The sequence below is a fragment of the Chlamydotis macqueenii genome, chromosome 6 (genome assembly GCF_036417535.1).
Source record: "Chlamydotis macqueenii isolate bChlMac1 chromosome 6, bChlMac1.mat, whole genome shotgun sequence".
NCBI lineage: Eukaryota > Metazoa > Chordata > Aves > Otidiformes > Otididae > Chlamydotis > Chlamydotis macqueenii.
Genome location: NC_141561.1, coordinates 34382890 through 34404122, shown reverse-complemented (window position 1 = coordinate 34404122; position 21233 = coordinate 34382890). Strand labels below are relative to the sequence as shown.

Sequence of the window (21233 nt, the reverse complement as noted above, 5' to 3'; positions counted from 1 at the left end):
AAAATAAGTGACAAAACCAGTACATTTTTAAAAAATAATTTTTAAAGTCCTGTATTTTCTGAGGAATGAAAGGAGAATGGAAGAAAGCATAGCCCTGGCTTTACCAAGGAAAAACATAATGAGACTGAAAATTTCATAAAAGTGTCTGAGATTAGGCATCTGAAAATGGTTGCCTAATTGGTTCTAGCAGAAACTTATTTTGGAAAGTCAGGCATCTTATTGAGCTGTTGAATGTATATATGTTTTTAGGATGGACAATACTTTGCATGTTTTATTCCCGCCATGGGAATAAAATACTTTTTTTTTTTAATGGTACATGTCTTGTGCTTCTGAATTAAATTTCCAGAATTTTTTCTTGCTGCTGTGCCACATTCATATCTGTGTTAGCTCAGATGAAAATATTACCATTAAGTGTCTGATTTCTTTTCTGTGAAGTACTGCAATGCTCTTCCTGCCTTTGGGTTGTTTTCTAGTAAGAAAGAAAATAGATATCCTAAGGTTCGTTTGTTGTGTATTCTCTGTCCGTGGATTTCCAAGATAGGAAATACTCACTTGCTCTTTCTGCTTAGAATGTTTTGTTTGCATTAGCAATAAATAATGAATCGCTTTGCAGATCAACCCTTGAAGTACTATTGCTATTTTGACAACTTGGATTAGCTAGTGCTCCTTCTTTTTATGAAGGTTTATCCTGCCAAGACATTCTTTGAATACTGATAATGTTGATCCTCTTGCCAGTATGGTTATGTTAGAAAGAGGTATTTTTCTTCTTTCATCACCATGTTCCTTGAAAGCATATTGAATAATGAGACAGCCAAATGGAAATAATTTACATGAGTATTCAGCAAGTTTATTTAAAGTTACCATTATCTGAAGGCGTGCTAAGGACATTCTAAAGTCAGCTACCGCTTAAACCATGTCAGACTCTTCAGCCTGAAATGCCACGTTCTAGCTACCTACGAGCTCTGGCTGTATTTTACCTGAAGTGCTGCAGGGCTCTTCCCTAGAACAACAATTTTCACACACTTCACTGTTTAACACCAGTAGCCCTTGACTCAGTCTTAAAAGCCATTGATGTTCAAGAAATGTGCATTGAAATGCTGATGATACGGAATACTTTAATTCTGTTCTAGTTGCCTTATTCCACAGGAAGGGAGGACACCCAATAACTATATCTGTTTTAACAATTTCAGATATAATATGGCAACATGTGGTTTAGATGGTGCCTATCAGCAAGTTGTACCATACACAACTGGTCCCGAGTCTTGAGTGAAGCACAAGTGAACCATAAGTAGAGTCAATACCTTTTCCAGTTCCTTTTGAGGAAAAATCTGCATAAGGGAGTATTTTTTTCCCAGTGTTTTTCATGTATAATATCTTGAAGCCTGGTCACACACAGTTTTGCCTACAGCTATGTCTTGTTTGCTTCTTGAGAGAGACATGGGTCAGAACTTCTGGATGCAGGAGGTCCATTATTATAACTGTGGATGGTATTCTTCCCCAAATCCCATTTGTGGTTGTGGTTGGTGTTGACCTAAAGGATACTATCTTGATTTTTTTTTTTTTTTTAATTCTTTACAGTAAGTCTCCCCTTATTTCCAAAGTTGGATAATCTCAACCTATAGTCTGTATCCAGTAGTCCAAAACCAGTCTGTTTTCTGCGTCTGAGTCCTCATTCATTGTGCTTCCAAACTCTGCTGTAGCTGCATGTTAAAAAGAAATCTGCACTGAGTAGGAACAGCGGCATGTAAGGTCTTTCTTGAATTGGAACAGCTACTCTGTTTAATGTAATGATGATAAATTAAGTCTCTCCCTAATCTGTGTGTCTTAAAATATAAAGAGGAATTATGATTAAGAACCTGCAGTGCTCTGGAGCCAACATGCTTTCATGCTGACCTGGAATATATCTCAGTCTTTACTTACTTTCATTGTTCAGTGGCTTTGCTGAGAAAGGCAAACAGAGAGTTAATTATGGTGTTTTTTGTGCTGAGGACACCTGTCCACTAGGAAATGCGCTGAGACCCTCAACTCAATTTACATCAGCCAGAGAACAGCTGCCAGATGGTAACTACTTTTGGTCACTACCAACCTGGTTGAATTTGAACTGGTGACCTAGAGGTGAAATGCTTTATATCCTATTACTAATTCCTTGGGGTTTCCAGTTTCTCATCCATCACTTTTTTCAAATGACAGCACAGTATATGTCTGAAATCTCAAAACAATTACTGTTTCACATATGCGGTGTGTGTTGCAGAATCCGAGATGTGCCTTTAGCTCTTGCAAGGCTTTCACACTTGCTTTGTACGCTTAAAAAAGGTTAGCAGAAAAAAGATGTTTCCAAAGCCGCCTGGGGGTTTGCCTTCTTCCTTACCAATGCACTTTGTCACAGTTAGGTATGCTCTCTGTTACTTTTGTTAACAACTATTTTACAAAAGACTTCTAAATCTCCTTTATTTAAGTGGAATTCACTATAATGATGTACATCCTCTGAATGCCAGTTTGGGATTAGAAACAGTGGGTTTTTGACAGTAGTTTAACCATTTGTTTAGGTTTGTTTGGTTGGGTTTTTTTTGTTCTATGGAAGTGTAATTTCTCTAAACACCTGCAGTTGAACATGTGTGGTTAAAGCAGCCAAAAAACTCAGAAGTCTCTCTGTAGTCTTTGTAATTCTTGAAAAGCTCTGAAGACTTGTGTTGCCAGATGAAAGTCCTTGTCTCCTTGTAATATCTCTTAGCTCCTCTCCTAATTTACCTTCCAGCTCCCAAATCCAAGCATTTCTCCACTGCATGATGCTCAAAAAAGCCTTTTCATTGAGAGGGTGCTCTTGTATCACAAAAGGGAAATATGTCAGAACATTACTGTCTTTCAACAAATCCCCTTGATAGCTGTAATGGCTGATGTGCATGAGATAGATAGGTATGTCATCTGCATCTGCTAAGGGGAAAAATGGTGTTTTGACCTCTGCTGGTAGTTGTCCCATCATCACTTATGAAGTGGATGGGACAACTGATCCCTCAGGGGCAAGTATAAAATATATGGAAGAATAGTTCTGATTATGTAGAGAGTTGCATTACTCTTCTCAATACTACACTGAAAAACTGCCGTGATCCCTGTTTTCAAGGGAAGATTATGCAAGAGCTCTCTTTTAGTAGGATAACTTACCATTGCCGTTGAAACAAGACACCAATTACGGCATGAAGATGATAAACAACATCAATGCTTTTCAAGGCTGGGATTTTAAAGAATGTGATTAAGACTTTATCTTGGTGTCTTCTTGATCATAGCTGATAGGTTTTCTTCCACTGAAAAGAACGTGCCAGCCCTTGCAGTTAGGCATCTGTGCATCATAAGCAGAAGAAGGTGGTGTCTTTTTGTTTCCCTTTGGCTGAAGTCAAACTTTTGATATTACTGCCTGTTTCTGTTCCTGTTTGTATGCCCTCCTAACAGGCAGGCAGCAATGTTTTCAGTTTTGTTGGAGCCTACTAGGTTTTAAGCTCTTATTCTCCTTAGTGCCATATACTAGGGACCCCAGTGGGAAGAGATTGTATACTGTTTTTCCACTCTTTACCTATTTTTCAAGGAATCCTTTTGGGCTACGTGTATGCATCCTGAAATAATAGAGATGCGTGCTCCATGCGTGCACGTACTTGGAGAGAGAGGAGCCCACGCTGGAGCACGTTCCTGGCAGGACTTGTGACTCCATGGGGGGCCTGCACTGGAGCAGCCTGTTCCTGAAGGACTGCACCCCATGGAAAGTACCCACACTGGAGCAGTTCGTGAAGAACTGCAGCACATGGGAAGGATCCACACTGGAGAAGTTAATGGAGGATTGTCTCCCGTGGGATGGACCCCACATTGTAGCAGGGGAAGAATGCGGGGAGACCTCCCCCTGAGGAGGAAGGAGTGGCAGAGACAACCCATGATGAACTGACAACAACTCCCGTTCCCCATCCTCCTGCGTCACTTGAGGGGAAGAGGTAGAGAATTCAGGAGTAAAGCTAAGCCCGGGAAGAAGGGAGGGATAGAGGTGTTTTGAGATTTGGTTTTATTTCTCATTACCCTACCCTGTTTTGATTGGTCATAAATTAAACTGATTTCCCCAAGTTGAGCCTGCATTGCCCATGACAGTAACTGGTGAGTGATCTCTCTGTCCTTAGCTCCACCCACGAGCCTTTTGTTATATTTTCTGTCCCCTGTCCAGCTGAGGAGGGGAGTGACAGAGCGGCTTTGGTGGGCTTGGCTTTGGAGAAATACATACGCACAGACGCAAACACACGTACTTATCTTCTATATATGTGCAATAGATTTTACATATGTTATGACATTTTGTAAGCTTTAGATCATGTAATCTCCTTCAATGAAACAAGGAGGGAGGTGGGATATATTTGACTAGCTCTAGCAAAACCTAAGATGGGCCGTATGTAATAATATATCTTTGAGTAGGCTGTTTCTGCAGTGTCATCATACTGACTAGAGTCAGATTCTTCCTTGGCTCATCCTGGACACCCGCTTTGTATGACCTAGAAAAAAAATATGGGGGGTGTGTGTGGGTGTGTATTTTTAGCTAAACTAAAGGGTATAAGCAAGGTTAAAAAAATAGGGTGTTGCAGGGGTCTCATGGAAACAGGCACATTCTGAAATAAATTAAATTGAACAGGCATTGTTTCTTTGTGGATTTTTTTTAAATGCCTGTTGATACATTTAGAGACTCTAGAAAAATAATTTTCTTTAAATTACTGGCTGTTTCTGTGTTGTTGCTTCATAATGTGCAGTCAGGGCTAAAAATGAATGCACAATCTGTGTTTATATGGCATAGAAATTTGGAAGTTGTCTGGCCTCTTTAGCATGTAGGCTTTTATTTAACCTACAGTCGTAACTAGTTCCTAAAATTTTGTCTATAGTTCTGAGTCTTAATATCTGATAAATATATCACTAGTTAAAAAATACCTCTTGAACTTACTAACAGTATCTACTTTTAACAAGTTTGCATTTAGTAAGTTCTCCTTTTCCACAGCTTTCTTAAAACCAACTTAGTGAAGTGATCTTTTCACAGTCCTGAGTATCAGCCATTCAGCAGGTCAAGAGTGTAATAACCTTCCCTTAATCAGCAGCTAAGATTTATATCTGTACCTGCGGCATCACACTAGTATAACCTAAAATAAACAGCATGATGTTTATATTAGTCATGTAACAAGTGTCTTTTTCAGTTTGGTCACAAGCATTTAATTTAAAATATATCCCGCAAAGAACAAATTGCTTGGCACTTTGTGTTTCCATTTTAAGTAATCGATTTTAAAATAGAAGCAGTACAGGATGTGTTTTATAAGAGGAGCTCTAAAGAAGAGGACAAATTCTTTCATCACTCCAAAATGTCTTTGAGGAGATTTACAGCAGGTGTAGAGGAGAGAAGCTGGGAGGCAGCAAGCTTTGGGCAACCCCAGGCTCTCCTTTGCTGCTGCCTGCTGCTGAAGCATGGTGGGGACTGTCCTTGCCAGAGCTGTGAACACCCGGCCTGTGGCTCTACTCGCTTGTTTCTCCTTCTCCGCTTTTTGTATTCCCTGTCCTCCCTGACGCACATTGTCTTTTACGCTTAGGGGGTTTGCACTCGTGGCAGGATGGCAGAGCTGTGGTCACAGCATGTGCAAAGGGCTGTCAGGCTGGTGTGCAGGAGGTGAGTTAGATTCAGGCAGGACTAAAAAGCCCCACTTGACAAATGCTGCAGAGTGACTTGGAAATGGAAAATTAAATATTTGGGAAACAGTTTGAGGCTCAACAGTCTCAAAGCTTTAAAATTCCACCTGTCCTGTAAGAAGGGAATATCATTTTACAGGAGCACTGTGTTCTTCTGTGGAATTCGCCCCTCAAGGCCAGCAAATATCCCATTAGACAGGTGGAATTTTAAGGCAATGTATTGCATTTCTTGAGATGGATGTATGTGTATTCTTTGCTTGCTTACCATGCTTTCACATAACATCCTGTACCGGAATACTATGAACTCATTTTGAATTTATTGGACACCTAGCATCTATATAAAACATCAATTTTAAACTTGTAATGTCAGATTTCGTGTGCAACTTGCTGCATTTTTTTTCTTTTGTGTTTGAACGTTGCATGTTTAAATGCACTCAAGTCAGCTAACAGTGACAGAAATAGATGTAAAGCGTTATCTGAATCTAGCAGTCTCAGTTGCCTAGGAGCAGAAAGCCAACTAAGCAAAAATGTTTTTCTTCCTGATACACAGCAATAAAAGACAGCAGATTCAGAGTTAAATTTGTGACTCTTTAGGATAGGGCTTCTGATTAGTGAGAGAAAAATTTCACCTCCTGAAGTAGCTCGTCCTTTATGTAAGTGAACTTAACAGGTGACTTCTGACGCAAGTTGAGTTCATGCTGCCTTAGTGTATTTATCAAATCTTTGCAGTAGTATTGCAAGATATGTAGCTGGTAGAGCAGATATCCCTCTATCCTAACTTGACAAAAGTTTTCATTAGACAAACAACTACTTTCCTTATAAATACTTCCTTAGAAACTGTTTTCCTTTTTAACAGGCTTGTCATAGACCTAGAGTATCCAGGTGATGAATGGACATCTGGATGATTAATAGCCAGATTTCTACCAAACCAGCCTGTCTTTTAAGTATCATAAGCATTGAAGTGTCCACCTTCAAATGCTGACCAAAATGCCAGAGACACTTCATAAACCCTCAATTTATATACTCGATAAAAAAACACATGACCTACTGCTATATATCAAAGAGGGGAAGTAGTATTTTTATTGATGTGTTTTTAACAATTGTTTCAAGTGCAGAAGTCCAGATTAGCCATGTAACATCCATAAATACAAGCTTTGCTTAATTTTCCGATTGCTACGAGTTGAAATAAGTAATACAGTATGAGAACACATGCCAAAAAGCACCATATCGTGTGTGCTAACACTGAAAGTTGTGGATGTAAGAGGGTCAAAGTACAGAATGTTACATATACAGTATGTGTGCAGTTGCATATGCATGTTCATAGATACGACTTGAGTTCAACAAATATAAATATAACGTCAAAAATTTGACTCTGTGCCATTTGTTTCAGGCAGTTATTTGGCAGAAGACCAGGGTGTCGGATCACAAAATGGCCTGTATGTCAGTTCTGGGAACAGCCGTTATGGGCAGTATGGTACCTTTTCAACACCGCTGTGAAGATCCTGAGGTGAGTTTAAACTTCCTTCTCCCAGATCCACTTAAAGCCGGTCAGTGAAGAGAGCTAAATCAGTACTCGAAAAGGAGACTTTGAAAAAGAGAATATTATCTCCAGATTGACATCTGATTGATGCATTTGATTCTATTACTGTCCTCTCAGTAAAATTAATTGGTTTGGTGATTGAAAATCCACTCCAAGAATCATCTAGTCAGGACTCATGTGGCACTGATCAAATGGCAGTAAAAACAGTTGTGATGACAAATGCAGAATTGCTGATTGCTCAGAGCTGTCTAATTTGGGATTCCTGGCCCACAGGCAGGTTGTCCTCTGATTAATATCTAAGCATTTATATCGTTCTTACCCTCATGGCCTCTTAGCCTTATATTCTAAAGAATATCCCCTCAGTTTCAGTGAGGGGCACCTGAGTAGCAAAAGAAGCACATATTTAGAAGGCAAGTTATGCCAAATTTCCACTAAACATATTTCAAGGAAATACTAGTTAGTTTAAAAAAAAAAAATTGTGCACTTGTCTTTCTTTGCCCCTCTTGAAATTGACGGAATTCCCCATTATATTCTACTTTGTTTAATATTTTCCAAATTTTTTACACTCTGCTCCCATTTTTGTTGGAGACATTCTTATAAAGGGTTGTCTTGCTACTGCTGATCCTTCAAAATTGCATTTTCGTGTATCTTGTAGTAATAAATCTTGACCAGTCACATAGATTAGATGAATCACCATCTGTGAAGTCACAGTTTCTATTAAAAACAACTTACCATGCTGAATGCAGCATCGTAAGTTGTGTTTGGTAGTGTTGTTCGGACTTCAATAGCACTAAAATCTGAATAGCATTCACCTGAAAAAAATATATATATTAAAGTTTAATAGCATTATTCAGACTTAAATCTTGAGTTTGTAAGAATGCTTGTATTTTATATATATATGTATGCTGGGTAATGACTGGAAAAAATAAAAGTTGCTTCTTGTAGTTTACAAAGTTTTAGTTGCTTATGTTGAACAGAACATCCAGAGTCATTCATACCTGAATGCAGGCTGGGTGTGCCTCACAGGGCAAGTGCAGGGGGCTCTTGACATAGGGGTGTTTAGAAGGAACTAGCTTGAAGGAGGCACTCAAGTTCTCACATTACATCTCTGCTATATCATGAGGCATCCATATTCCTTGAATAGAAGTTGGGGAACATTCCATTTCTCTCTGTCTCTAAATAGTGTGTAAAATACCACGTGCATCATTTATAGGTGTATTAGTGATCCATGCATATTGCTCACGCACAAATCTACATTCAGAAACCACGGAGATTTCTAAACTAAACAGCCAAACACTATGAAATGGCAGAATTAAGGTTGCCTGTGTAACCCTTTCTTTCTCCCTTGTGTGCAGGTATTGGGATTGGTATTTAATGACAAGGCACATGCTGCTTTTTTCCTTCCCATTAGATCCATGCCTCATTCAGTACACAGAACAGAGGGCAGCTTTTTAATTCTTTTCCTTTCCTACTTGTTCATTGTGTAGCTTCATACTCCTTTGCTGCAATGTCTACTCTGAAGACAAAACTAATGTTATTAATAAACAACTTTCTGTAAGCTGTACCTTACTAACTGTGGAGTTAAAACTTCTGTAACAAGTGATCCAGGGATTTTAAAGACTGGCCGCCTTCAAAACATCTCCATTATGAGCACTGAATGAAACAAGAACACATTTCAGGCTGACTCCAAAGCATGCAAACTCAGGAGCTACTTGTAAAATAAAAAGAAAACTAAGAAAGTAAAAATTTACATGACTTCTTACGTGTACAAAAGAACATCTATGCTTTTCACATCTGCACTCTTGTAAATGGATGGATTTATTTTGGCTGAAAGCTTTCACACAGGAAATTCTCTCCTTCTTCTGTGGAGGTTAAGTTTAGCAGATACACATGCTACTGGGAAAAAGATAAGTACTTAAGACAGACATTCTACTCTCAACTCAACACAGATGTATTTTAATACATATGTTAGTTTTTATTAAAGTATTGATTTTGAAAACAGTTGATCAAATTTAAAAGCAAAAATTCTGTAATATTTTCCAGTATCTGTAATTTTGTCTTTGTGCTTCATGTGCTTTTGCATATGAAAATTCTAGTAATTAAGTCTACTTTTGGAAAATGTTGCTAACTATTAATGAGCATACTGATATCCTGTGTGGCTTTAAATACTAACAGCAGTCAGTCATTTCTAAATCTGGCAACTTCTTAAATCAGTTATTCAGAGACTTTTAGTTTTGCTTTAATGTTGTCTGTTTATAAAAATACTGTTTGAAGTGAAAGATTGTACAAATATTTGGGAATTAGAAAAGGAGCTTGAAGCATAGAGGAGGAACATTCAGGATGTTCTAAAGTTGCAGAATAAAATCTAGAAGTGCTGCATGTTGTTTTCTGATAATCATCCAACAGATATTTGACACCTCTTTAACTTGACCAGTGGTGTTTGGTTATGTGCGACGTTGCTGACCAGAACACTCCAGCTTTAGAATGCTTATTACAAGGTCAAGAGGGAATAAGGGAGCACATGAGCAGATAGCTGGCATGACGTAGGTGAATGGGAAGGATAGGCCAAATCCCAGGGATTTTAAATTCCGTTTCAAATGTATGATAATGTGGATTTTAGTAAATAGAAGTGGTTCTGCCAAAAGCAAAGCTAACGAGGTCTGATTTCTGTGTTCTGTGATCCACCCTGCTACCAGACAATTCTGCAGACTTTCCTCTGTCTCTAAAATCTCCATCCTTGTGATGCCCTAGTGTTCCTTCACCTATTTGGGCGAGTGGCAGTGGGACCACGTATGGGGCAGTATGTGGGCTGGTCAGCATGTCAATGTTTACATGCTGGTGGATCCTGTCTCTTGAAAAGTTACAATTGCTTCTTCCTCAGTAAGGTCGTTATCTTGAGGCTCTTCTCTCCAAACAGCTGTCAGTTATCAGGGAAATTGTGGAAATGTAGTACCTTTGGGATTTCTGCTGCTTCATCAGATTGAATTAAAATCTATCCAACAGTTTCAAAGTTGCTTGGTGGAGGAGAGGGAGAGGTGATGGGACAGGCAGCACAAGTAATCGGCCTCACTTGACCTAAAAAAACCCTAACCTAAAGATTCTCAACAGAAGAATCTTAAACCTTGAAGTTAACGTGGGGTACTCGAACCATGTGATTTTTTTTTTTCTGAGGCTCCTTGGCAGTGGTATGCGCTCCCAGGTTCTACTGCGGTCTGTGAATTGTGGGTGCTCAGCACTCTTGGGAGTCAGATGATTTGGGTACAGGTGGCGTAGGTAAATTTAGGTGCCCTGAATAAATGCCTTATGACAGGCTATTTAAGGTGCCTTGCATGTAGAAAGGGAGGGATTGTGTGTTTTGGGCTTTCCCCGTGAGCGTAACTCACTACTGCCTTCACCAGGCTGGGCAGCAGTGCGTACCTTTAGCTCGTACAGGGGTTAAGTTGGCAAGTCAGCAATCCTGGAACGGGCTGGCATTGTTCTCTGCCACTCTCAGCTGCAGACAGCAACCTGGTGCAACTGGCAGTCCAAGCAGGAATTTTCTCAATAAATTGATCAAGGAAAATATATGCAAACCTATCCTTCTCAACCCTTTTTTTTTTTTTTTTTTTTTTTAAGTACTTTCTTTTTTTTTTTTTGTATCGTAACTTTAAAGAAGTAGTGTGTGGATTTGAATGACCTGGACTCCTGTACAATTTCATTTCAGTATCTCACCTCAAAAAAACTTTTTTTGAGATTCTCTTTAAAAGACTTTTGTACTGTATTTGTTTTATCTTTGCAGATAAATCTTTCCGGATTTTTCCCAAAAGCTGAGTCAGACAGTTCTTTGACAAGCCTTTCAAGTTCAGAAAGGAGTTTCATTTTTATAAATAATCGTCCTGTTCATCAGAAGGAAATACTGAAGGTAACATCCTATAGCTTTTATTCAAGGAATAGAAACGTGACTTCTTTGAGGACAGAGACACCTATGCAATCTACAACCTGTAGAATAATAACAAGAGCATTGCAGGTGAAGATATTAGCATTTACAACAGAAACCTCTTCCACAACTCTGATGCTCCTTGTGCTTCAGTTCTACTCCATTTGCTGCAGTCACTTATGCTCACAGAGCTGGAGGTTATGTTTATGGCTGTTGAAAAAAATGTAATTTCAGATACTCTGTGCAAGAAACCAGAATAGTTGATTCTTTCTTTGTGTTAGCCTGCAGACATACACCTGGTGCAGTTTTCCATGAGGGAATTTTATGTGGTTTCTTGCAAGAGAATTCTTCTGAAAATAAAATTTTGATTTTTGTCCGTTTCTTGCTGTAGGCTTATCAAGCAAATACACATACTTTTGCTTTAAATTTGTTATGCATTGGATAAAAATGAAAGTGATAGTGCAGCAGCGTTGGCTACAGCTAGGCATTGTGTAGGCAGAATTTGATACTGTTGGGTTTCTCGTACTACTGAACCTTGCAGCACCTCTCTTGGAGCAGCCTTGCTGTCCTAATCCTTGCCCTCCCCAGGAAAGAAAATCATGTTCGTGCCGAAGTGTATGCGTAGGTTTTAAAGTGGAGATAATAAAGTGGTTTTCAATTGCAAGCAGAGCTTGGTAGGTGTAAACCCTGAACTTGTGTTGGTACGTTAAGTGACAAATAAGGCTCATACATCTTCATGCAGTAGTTGATGTGCCAGGTTCTTCCAGGAGTTCAAAGCTCAGCTGATTCTTATGACAGAGAGAGCTTTTTAGCCAGAGCATGGAGGCCTAGTTTCAAGATGAGTTTGAGAGCATTATCATACAAAGTAAAACTACGTTGCCCTTCATTTAGGGCTGTTCTTCTAGTCGTGCAAGGGATAGCCTTCCACTGCCTGGTGCTGGTGGACATCTTATTACTACAGTTCAGTGCCAGCTGAGGACAGACTGTGAGAATATTAAGGTTAAAATAACATGAAAATATTTAAGTAAGTTGAATGTTATTTAAGGAATATTTAAGAATTTAAAATTAGTTTTAAAAATAAAATTTTATCTGCAGCAGCTCTTCATTTTTTTATGCTTTCAATTTTTTTTTGTCTTGTTAACATATAATTTTTTCCAGTACGTCTGTTGAAGGATCCCTGATACTAGAGGGAAATGCAAGGATCTTTTTGATCCTTCTAGTTAGTGAGACCAAAATCCTGAAGCAAGTAAATAATTTTGTAATCTTCTGAAGGAGTTTTTGGGGGATGTGTAGCGAAAATAGTAAGGGCAAGCAGAGTTTGGGAAAAACTGTAAATTTATAATTGGGTTAATAAAAGAACAAATTAATCCTGTTCTGGGAAAAGGGCAGGTCTGTGGTGCAAGTGCTACTTTCTCAACCAGACTTTAGTTTATCTGAAAGAGACATCAATGTAATTGCATGCTATAAGATTTTTTTTTTTTTTTTTAAATACCAAACAGATAATAGTATGTGTGTTGATTGAGGAAGCAGGTATTGAATTTGCAGTCCAATTTGATCATATCACATCTTTTCTTCCAAGTGTGATCAATACATTCATTCAGAAGGTCAAAGTAGCTACCATTAGTGTCTTGGAATTGGTCTTTTTTTTTTTTTTTTTTTCTCCTTTTTTTTTAAATTAGCTGTGGAGATGTGGAAATCACCAATGGCTGAATTCACCTTTTGGTGAATATTCTGTCATACATGTATATCCACGAGGAACTTTTTGGTGTTCCTTTAACTTCAAAGAAACCCTCAACAAACCAATTATGCTTTTATAATGTCAAATTTTGTTTCTGTGCCTTCACGTCTATTTTATTGCCTGTACTGACATCTCTCTGTTGAATCAATCTGTAGTTAATTCGACAGTACTACAGTGTGGTGACGCAGAAGGACTGTACTCGTTTATATCCTGTTTTCTTTTTGACTATTACTGTCCCTGGCTCTGCTGTGGATGTGAATTTAACGCCTGATAAAACTCAGGTTTTACTGCATTATAAGGTAACTAAGATTTTAATCTGTTTTTGAGTTGTCACCTTTCACTGAAGCATAATAAGGGCTTCTGGGACTACCGAAATGTTTAAAGGTAAACAGTGCCACTGAGTTTTGTTTGGGTTTTGTTTGGTTTGTTTTTTTTTTAGTTACATGATAGCTTACCTTTATCCTAGGACTGTTTTGTTTGAAAAGTGTTGAACAGGCTAAGTGGAGGATTATTCAAAATTAATTTTCTAGTTAATTTCAAAGATAATTTTTACACTGTCAGATATAAGTGTGTGTATCACTTTGTTTTCAGATGGCTTTATAGTGCAGGAAGCTAAATGGAGTTATGATTTGTGTCCCTACAGAAATCTCATACTTAACTTTATAATGACACTAAGTAGTCACTTTTTAAATACCACGTACATTAATGTGGGAGTGGGGATGGGGAGTTGATTTCTGGTAAAAGCAATATTTTGCAGTTATGTGTATAGATTATTGTTGACATGGCTTAAGTTTCAAGATATCCTGTTCATACTATGAAGACCTGAACTGTAGACCATCTGTGTAGAACATGTATGTTTTAGAAGCTATGTAGTGATAGATTTCTATCAGCTCACTTTCACTTATTAGCACTTAATGTGAAAAATAGTGCAACAGAAATTACGAAGCCTACATAGGTAAGGTGGTTATTCAAAGAGAATGTAGGTAGTCACATAAGTATGTTAATCCCCATCTTCACTGGAAGTTTTTATATTTGTTTATGTTTATCCTATAAATATACTGCTTGTTAAGTGTCACTTGTATGAAAATTAACACAGCATTCTCACATTTGATCTAGTTTAAAACTTTCATTTGGCATTAGAAAAAGGGCTGGTTTATTTCTTAAAAATTTTGTGGGGTTTTTCATCTTTTTTTTCTTTTCCATTATTTGGTGCAAAGCTGTCTTGGAAGCATGCACCATAAAAGCACCTGCACAAACACGCTTACATGAAACGGGATGTTGTTGGTGCATCTTTCCTGACTATAAGCTTCTGACTCCATAGTAGGTGGGAATAGCTTTACCTGATACTGGTTTAAGCAGTCAATACACTGTTATAAAGAAAGCAGTTAATTGGTTTTGTGATATCGGAGTAAACCTGTGAAGCACAATAGCTATGACAAAATATTTGAGGCTAAAGGTGTCCAGTTCAGAGTCTTTTTGAGCATGTGTGAACAACTGATGCAATAATCTATCCACATTTGTCTGAAAAAATATTCTGAATAATGTAACTTTGCTTATTGTTCTATATTCTCAATATCTGTCAGTTACATTTTCAGGTGTGCTTATGTGTGTGCCTTTTCTGTTAGGTGGTTTGTTGCTTTGGTTTTTTTTTTTTCTCTGTTTTTTTTCCCCAGGAATCGGTCTTACTTGCTGTTGAAAATGTGTTGAAATCACTGTATGGGCCACTACCTGCTACAGTCCCTGGTGAAAGTAATAAAACAGATGTTACCTCAGAAGACATGTTTGTTTATAGAACAGAACAAACAGATGTGGTTGTTAATGAAATGGGACCATCTGGAAACGATGATGTACATGCTCATACTTCATTCCTTTCATTCAGCAGCGATGTGCAAAACTGTCAAGCAGGAAAAAACACAGAGATCTGCTTAAATCATCAGACATTTTGTGGTGATAATGTACATAGTCGCCTGGACAAAAAAGAGGTTTCTAAGAGTAATGCCTTTCCAGACAGTTCCTTAAATTTATTGTGTGAGGGGGAACAGAATGGCCAGAATATGGCTGATATTCAAAGTAACAGTGTTCCTGTGGACCCCAAGTCTAAAAAGGCCGATGAGCATCTTTTGAGTTCTGATAATATTGATGAAGTAGAAAAAAATGAGGAAACCTTAGTCCCTAAAGACTTACCTGAAATCTCTGCTGATAATTGGAGTATGGGAAGTGGATTTAAAAACAGTCTAGGAGAGAACCTGGAACCTATTAAGATTTTTATTCCTGAAGTTGGAGAAAGAATTAATAAGCAAAATGAGCATGCTGGTGAACAAAACAATGATCCACAAATATCAAATCAAAGCATAAAGAAAAGAAATGTGATAAGTGATAAATTCGGACATGTGACAGCTTATGACTTAATTAGTAGTAGAATAATAAGGAAACCAAAGTCTGCAATTGAGTTTTTCACTCAAGAATGTCGTCCAAAATTGATAACTGATAATCCAAAGACCAGTATGGAGGACATCCTACTGAAAATTGAAGAGCAGTGGAAGAATTTGAACGAAGAAGAAAAAGAGAAGTAAGTTTTCAGGCTGTCTTGCTTCTAAACCTGGTAGTTACCCATCGGTCACCTGTAGTGAACTTAAAAAAAGAAAAGTGACTTCCCAGTTATCTATGAAAAAAATAGAATAGCAAATGATTTTTGGCTTATCAAGATCATCATCAATATTGTGAGCTGTCATCTTTTGCTGTGTGCATAGGTGCACCGCCGATTTGTGTTACTCATTCTGCAACTGTGCCATGCAGCAGTAAGGTAGGGACAGTTTTGCTGAATTGTTATTTGGAGATGACAGGCAAGAAAATATACTGTTTGAATCCTCCAAACTTTTTTTTTTTTTTTTTTTCCCTAAGGACTGGCTGTATATTGTCACTCCTGATGACAAGTCAAAGAAAACCAGCATGGGGATGGGCGAGGCACTGTATAGTTCCTCCAGAGCTTTTTCCAACTCACAGTTCTTTTTTATTGCTACAAAGTCAGAACTCTTTTTCAGGGTCTTAGTACTTGAACATTTGGTAAACTCCTTTCCTCTAAATTTAGTACATATCCCAACCCAGGCTACCTCAGAATTGTATTTATAAAACCCAATCAAATGACACTCGGCATTTCTTTTTCCCCTAAAAGAAGACAACTATTCCAGTGCTGGTTCAGAGAGTATAGCTCAGTTTGAATTTTAATCTGTTTCAGTGAAAACCAAGTCTCTTTTTAGATTACAATCTGAATTCTAAATTCCGTATTTTTCTGAAAAGAATTGTCGCTGAGTTTTTGAAGCCCACCTGCAAGTACGGGGAAATATTTTAGCCTAATTTGGGGAAGGAGTTGGATATGTTGGCCTTTATGTGGAACTTATATTATGGTAAAAGATGAATTAGAATAATAGATTTTGAGACATTCCAAGTTTAAAAAAAAAACAAACAAAACCAAACACCAAACCTTCCACATTTTCTTTGTAATTTTCTAAAATGTAAAACACTCTAGGGCATTACACAAATGAGGAAAATAGAAGTAATTCTTCAATAGTTTTACATGTTATGATTTGAATGTATATTACGATTTGTGGCAGAAAGTTTGGGAAATGAAATTTTTCTTCTGAAGAACAAACTTACTGGAAGTATTCTGCAAATGTGTTTTCTTCATGTTATGGAAGCAAGGAAAGGGAAAAGACCACTGACAAGGAAATTATATTAGCCAAAATAGTGTAATTTTAACACTAATGAGAGATTTGATTAGGAGAATGGTAAGAAAGAGAAGCTATACCCATTGAATTACTTTTAACATATCTGTATTTTCCTTGACTTCCTGACTTTGTTTGCAAACATCTGCATTGTTCTGAACACCAGCTATATCAGAGTTAAGTAAAACCTTTGTATCTAGCTTCTGGTTTACTTAATTTAAAACTCACTAAGCAAGCAACATGCCATGATCACAAAACCATACATCTGAGAAAGTGTTTGTCCATCTCTGCATTAGCAGAAATACTAATGTAATAGTAGAAATCTACTCCAATTATATACATGCTTCTAAGGAAATGAAACAAAAGGTTCTGCCAGCTGTTTCAGAAAATTTTAATTTGCTCTGCTTTAGCTTTTGAGATTTCATGGTTGCTTTCCTGGTGCAACTGTTATGTTTAAGAGTGTGCCTACAGATTAGCTTTGTATTAGTTCAGGACGGAGACCTCTCTGGTAATGAGGTTTTCCTTATATGTAGAAATGAATGCAGTACGGTTCAGTGGATGCTGAAATGAATGAAAAATGTACCACTAGTTTTATCCACAAGTTTCCGCTTTGATGTACCTCTTTTCCGCTTTTAATCTTAAAAAATGGCCTCAGAAAATAACAAATAGAAGGAGACAGGCAGACATCTTTTTCTCCAAGGCAACAATCTAGAATAACTTGTACTGGCAGAGAACCTAAGTCTTGCCTACCAGATACTCTGGATAAATTGGGCCACCTAGAGGTAACAACAACTATGTATACAACAGAGCAGCCAAACTGCCATAGTTCTACTGAGCACACTACCTCCAACTTCATACAGCCTCGCTGGCAAGACACCGCTTTTCCTGGGCTCTAGTCCTCCATCCTTCTCTGATAAAGTCATACGTTTATGTTACAATGGGTGTGCTTTGCTCCAGCATCTCCATTTCTCTCAGTGGCTCCTCCAGCAGGTCTAAATGAGTTTAAATCCCTTTTGGGAGCAGTACAACCAACAGATGTCTCATAGCGACATAAGATAGCCTTTTCAAAACAAGCTAGCATGTATTACTCAACCGGAATGTAAAATGTTATGGTCTTTAGCTTATAGTAGAAGAGGAAAGCTTCCATGCATGTCCATGTTGGCAGCATCGCATATCCCTCTGCTTTGCAAAGCCAGGATTTAATCTCTTGCACCCACTCTGTTCTTACCTAATACAGCTTGTGTATGTTTCTGGCCTTAGTGTTTCTTGCATATCAGGTTCAGGTAGGAGTGGGAGAAATCCCTCCAAGTGTCATGACAGTGGCAGCAGTAGTTATCCTGAAGATGTAGGAAAGCTTCAGAGCTACACACACATTATCGTAGGACTAACAAAGTGCCGTGTCAGCACTCTACAGTAATTCTTCATGAGTATATTTGTACCTTGAGAGAGACATGATTTCAGGTAGCGTGGCCTTTGCTGTCTGTTGGACAGGTAAGAGCATGCACATAGACAGTCTTTAGCGCTAGTAGTAACCAGCTCATGTGTGGAAGCTTTTTATTATCTGATAAACTTCCCATGAATCTCAGGGCTTGTGTGTGTGTATGTGTTATTTGCAACTCTTTCACATTGGGGTAAATATGCTTGCTTAGAAATTCCACAAAAAATCCTTTTTTACTGTATGTTAACCTTTCAGTTCCAAGTTCTCTTTCCTTTGGGTGGAGGTCATTTGGTGGTACCAGCTGGTCATCAACTACCCATCGTATCTGTAGCCAGCTCCATTCATATACTGTCAGATCTTAATCGTGAACAATGGTATTAATAACTGGTATCAGTCCTTCCATACCGTTGCTTGTCCCCAGCATCTCTTCAGTTGTAACGGTAGGCCCATGTTGTCCACTCCTAGGAAAGAGTGCTAGTTACCTGAAACCCATGCATTTCAGAAGCAAACTGAAAAGCTGATATGGGCAATTAAAAGCTTTTTTTAATTTTCCTCTTCGCAAAGCAAGGAAACACAGAAATAGAATGTAATACTTATTCCTGGTGATAGTTTGAGTTGATTTAGTTTTCATTATGTGAAGAGGCTGATGCTGAGATGCATTATGTTCAGAATAGGATGCCTCTCTATTTTGGATACTTATGAATATACACAAGTGACCATTTCCAGTCAGAGTTTACTCCAAATGGTCAAATTCAGGGGTTTTTTTTTGGTCTTCTAAGGTCTGAGAGACCTTATATTAAAATTGTTTTTGTTATATGCTAAATATTTCATTTGGGTTTAAGATGCAGGGGGGAAATAATAAATTGTGGATCCGTTTTTCCAGTTAAACCAAAGCTGCCTTTGAAACTAGACTTGATTCTAGTCTTCCACTCCCTCCTTACACCCAGTTTTGCAAATTTACTTGGCTTTAGATTTTGTAGCTTCAGGAAGGGATCCTGAATTTAGAGTCTTAATTAATAAAGCAGAGAAGAAACTTGTTGATTATACTTGCCTCTGTGGAAGGATTTTTCAAAAGGCAAAGGTTCGTAAAGCTGCTGTTTTCTTGGATTCTGAGCAAATAACTGATAGTGATGTGTAAGAATCTGAAAACCTTCACAATCAAAACTTGTAAGGCTAGAATTTTTCTGTTGGTAGCCTAAAATTACAGGCAAGTTGGACTTTCTGTGGAAGTGCTTTTGTTTTAGATTATCAGTGTATCACTGAAAGCTCAATTCTCTTATAGTTAAATATTCTCCTACACTACAATTGGGTCTATTCAGAACAAAATATTTATTGATCTGGTCAAAGCTATCAATGTATTTAGGATTTTTAAAAATTCTGTTCAAGTTATTTCATCCATTCATTTTAAAAGGAGCAGATGTTTTTTATCTTAACGTTTACTCCATATTTTCTAGGACATGATTTATTGCAAGAAAGTATTTAAGCCGACTTTTTTAGTTAACTAAATATTGGTACCATATGTGAATGCTAGCACATCATAATTAATTGCAAATGGTGACCCTTTTGTTGACCTTAATTTTCCAGCATGCATACACATAATTGAATCAAACTGTTCCAGCAAGTAGCAATAAATAAAAGTGACCAGCTAAAATACTCATTTCCAATACTTACATATGATAGTACTGCTTTTTTTTTTTTTTTTTGTTGAAGATTGGACTAGTTTGAATTAACTGCTAGAATTCAGGATATCAAATAAGGGCAAAATGAGGGAGTTCAGGAAATCACTCCTTTAGCCTTCAAAAAAGTAAGACTCTTATGCAGTAGGCAAGCATAAACCAGGCATCTATAAAAGTTTAGCTGTCTTCCTGGCATCTGTAAGCTCATTGAGAATCCATTCAGGTTGTAGAGATGTAGTATGTGGGAATATTTTAACCATTTAGACAGCATCTAGGAGTCATTCATTATTGAATGCTTTCTGAAAAATCTGTAAGTGTATTAGTTACAGAACTCTGTGCTAATCATATCTGTTCTGTATTCTCACGCTTTTTATTTATGTGGTTAATTTTAGGCCATTTGAAAGCAAATGTACTTCTTTATATAAAGTGAAGCCGGAGGCTTATGAAGTTATGTAGGCTCCAAACTCTTCTCTAACTGCATGGACTCCTCTTGAAGTCTGTAGATCTCTAAAAGCTTAAATAACTTTGTGAATTGGTCAGGATGTGCCTGTGACAAACCTCCTTCCAAAACTACTTATCTGATAGCAAATCAGGGTTAAACACAGTCTTTGGGACTGTGGTCAAAAGCAACTTGCCATAGCTCTTTGTATGTCTACTCCTCCTTCATCAGTAGTTCAGGTTTTGCTGGCTGTCGTGATAAAGGAAAATTTCCAACTCATCATCATCAAAGTGTAATGTAATACAGGCACATCTTCTTCCGCCTCTGTCGTAGTGGAAAGCATATTGATGGGCTACTTAAATGAACCATGGGAGTTGTTCTTGTCTGTTGAAATGGTTACCTTGCCTTTTTTTTTAGTATTTTAGGAGCTGGGGTTTGGGGTTTTTTGTCAGATTATGCTACTGGTTTGTTCTCTCTTTTAAGTTATGAAATAAAAGCTTCTAAAGACCTGGAGCGGTACAACAGAGAGGTCAAGAAAGCTATGGGACAAACAGTGCACCGACCAACAAAGGAGGCAGAAAAACAGAAACCCAAGCTGAAGACTTCCCCATCCGACCAGCAGAAGCTTGACAAGATATTTCATGCGCAAATTGAAAAGAAGCGGAAACCTGAACAGCCTAGGAAAACTGTGACGGTACCTTTTTCTCTGAGTTCCTGTAGACATCAGCTTCAGAGACATGAGAAAAATTATTCAGATGAACACAAGCTTTTCCTGATCCGTCGTCAGAGTTTTCCTGATGTCTGGATATTTGCTACTGAAAAAAAGCTAATGCTGCTGAATCCATATAGATTGGAAGAAGCCCTGCTACATAAAAGATTACTGATGAATCATAAGCTTCCAGTAGAGAAACTGGACAAGCCAATTGTGTTAACAGACAGGTATAGTACAAATGAGCAAAAATTTGTATGTTATTTCAAGTATTATTTGATAATCATTTACAGTAAACTCTGGTAAGGCCCTGTTTGCTAATTCTGTGATTATTTGTATGTTAATTTATCTGTAAGAACAGATTTTT

The 21233-nt window shown here is 37.8% G+C and overlaps 1 protein-coding gene across 5 annotated transcripts in view; it reads left to right on the top strand.

The window, feature by feature from the left end:
- Positions 1–21233, top strand: part of PMS1 (PMS1 homolog 1, mismatch repair system component) — a 48154-nt gene that overhangs the window by 15223 nt on the left and 11698 nt on the right. For all 5 annotated transcript variants that reach the window (XR_015258902.1, XM_086750788.1, XM_086750785.1 and 2 more), the window contains exons 6-10: positions 7079–7195; positions 11007–11129; positions 13038–13181; positions 14556–15451; positions 20641–21096. Coding sequence is in view for 4 of the 5 variants with exons in the window: in XM_086750788.1 (XP_086606914.1) it covers positions 7079–7195; positions 11007–11129; positions 13038–13181; positions 14556–15451; positions 20641–21096 (1736 nt within the window). In the remaining variant the exon portion in view is untranslated. The remainder of the gene's footprint in view (positions 1–7078; positions 7196–11006; positions 11130–13037; positions 13182–14555; positions 15452–20640; positions 21097–21233) is intronic.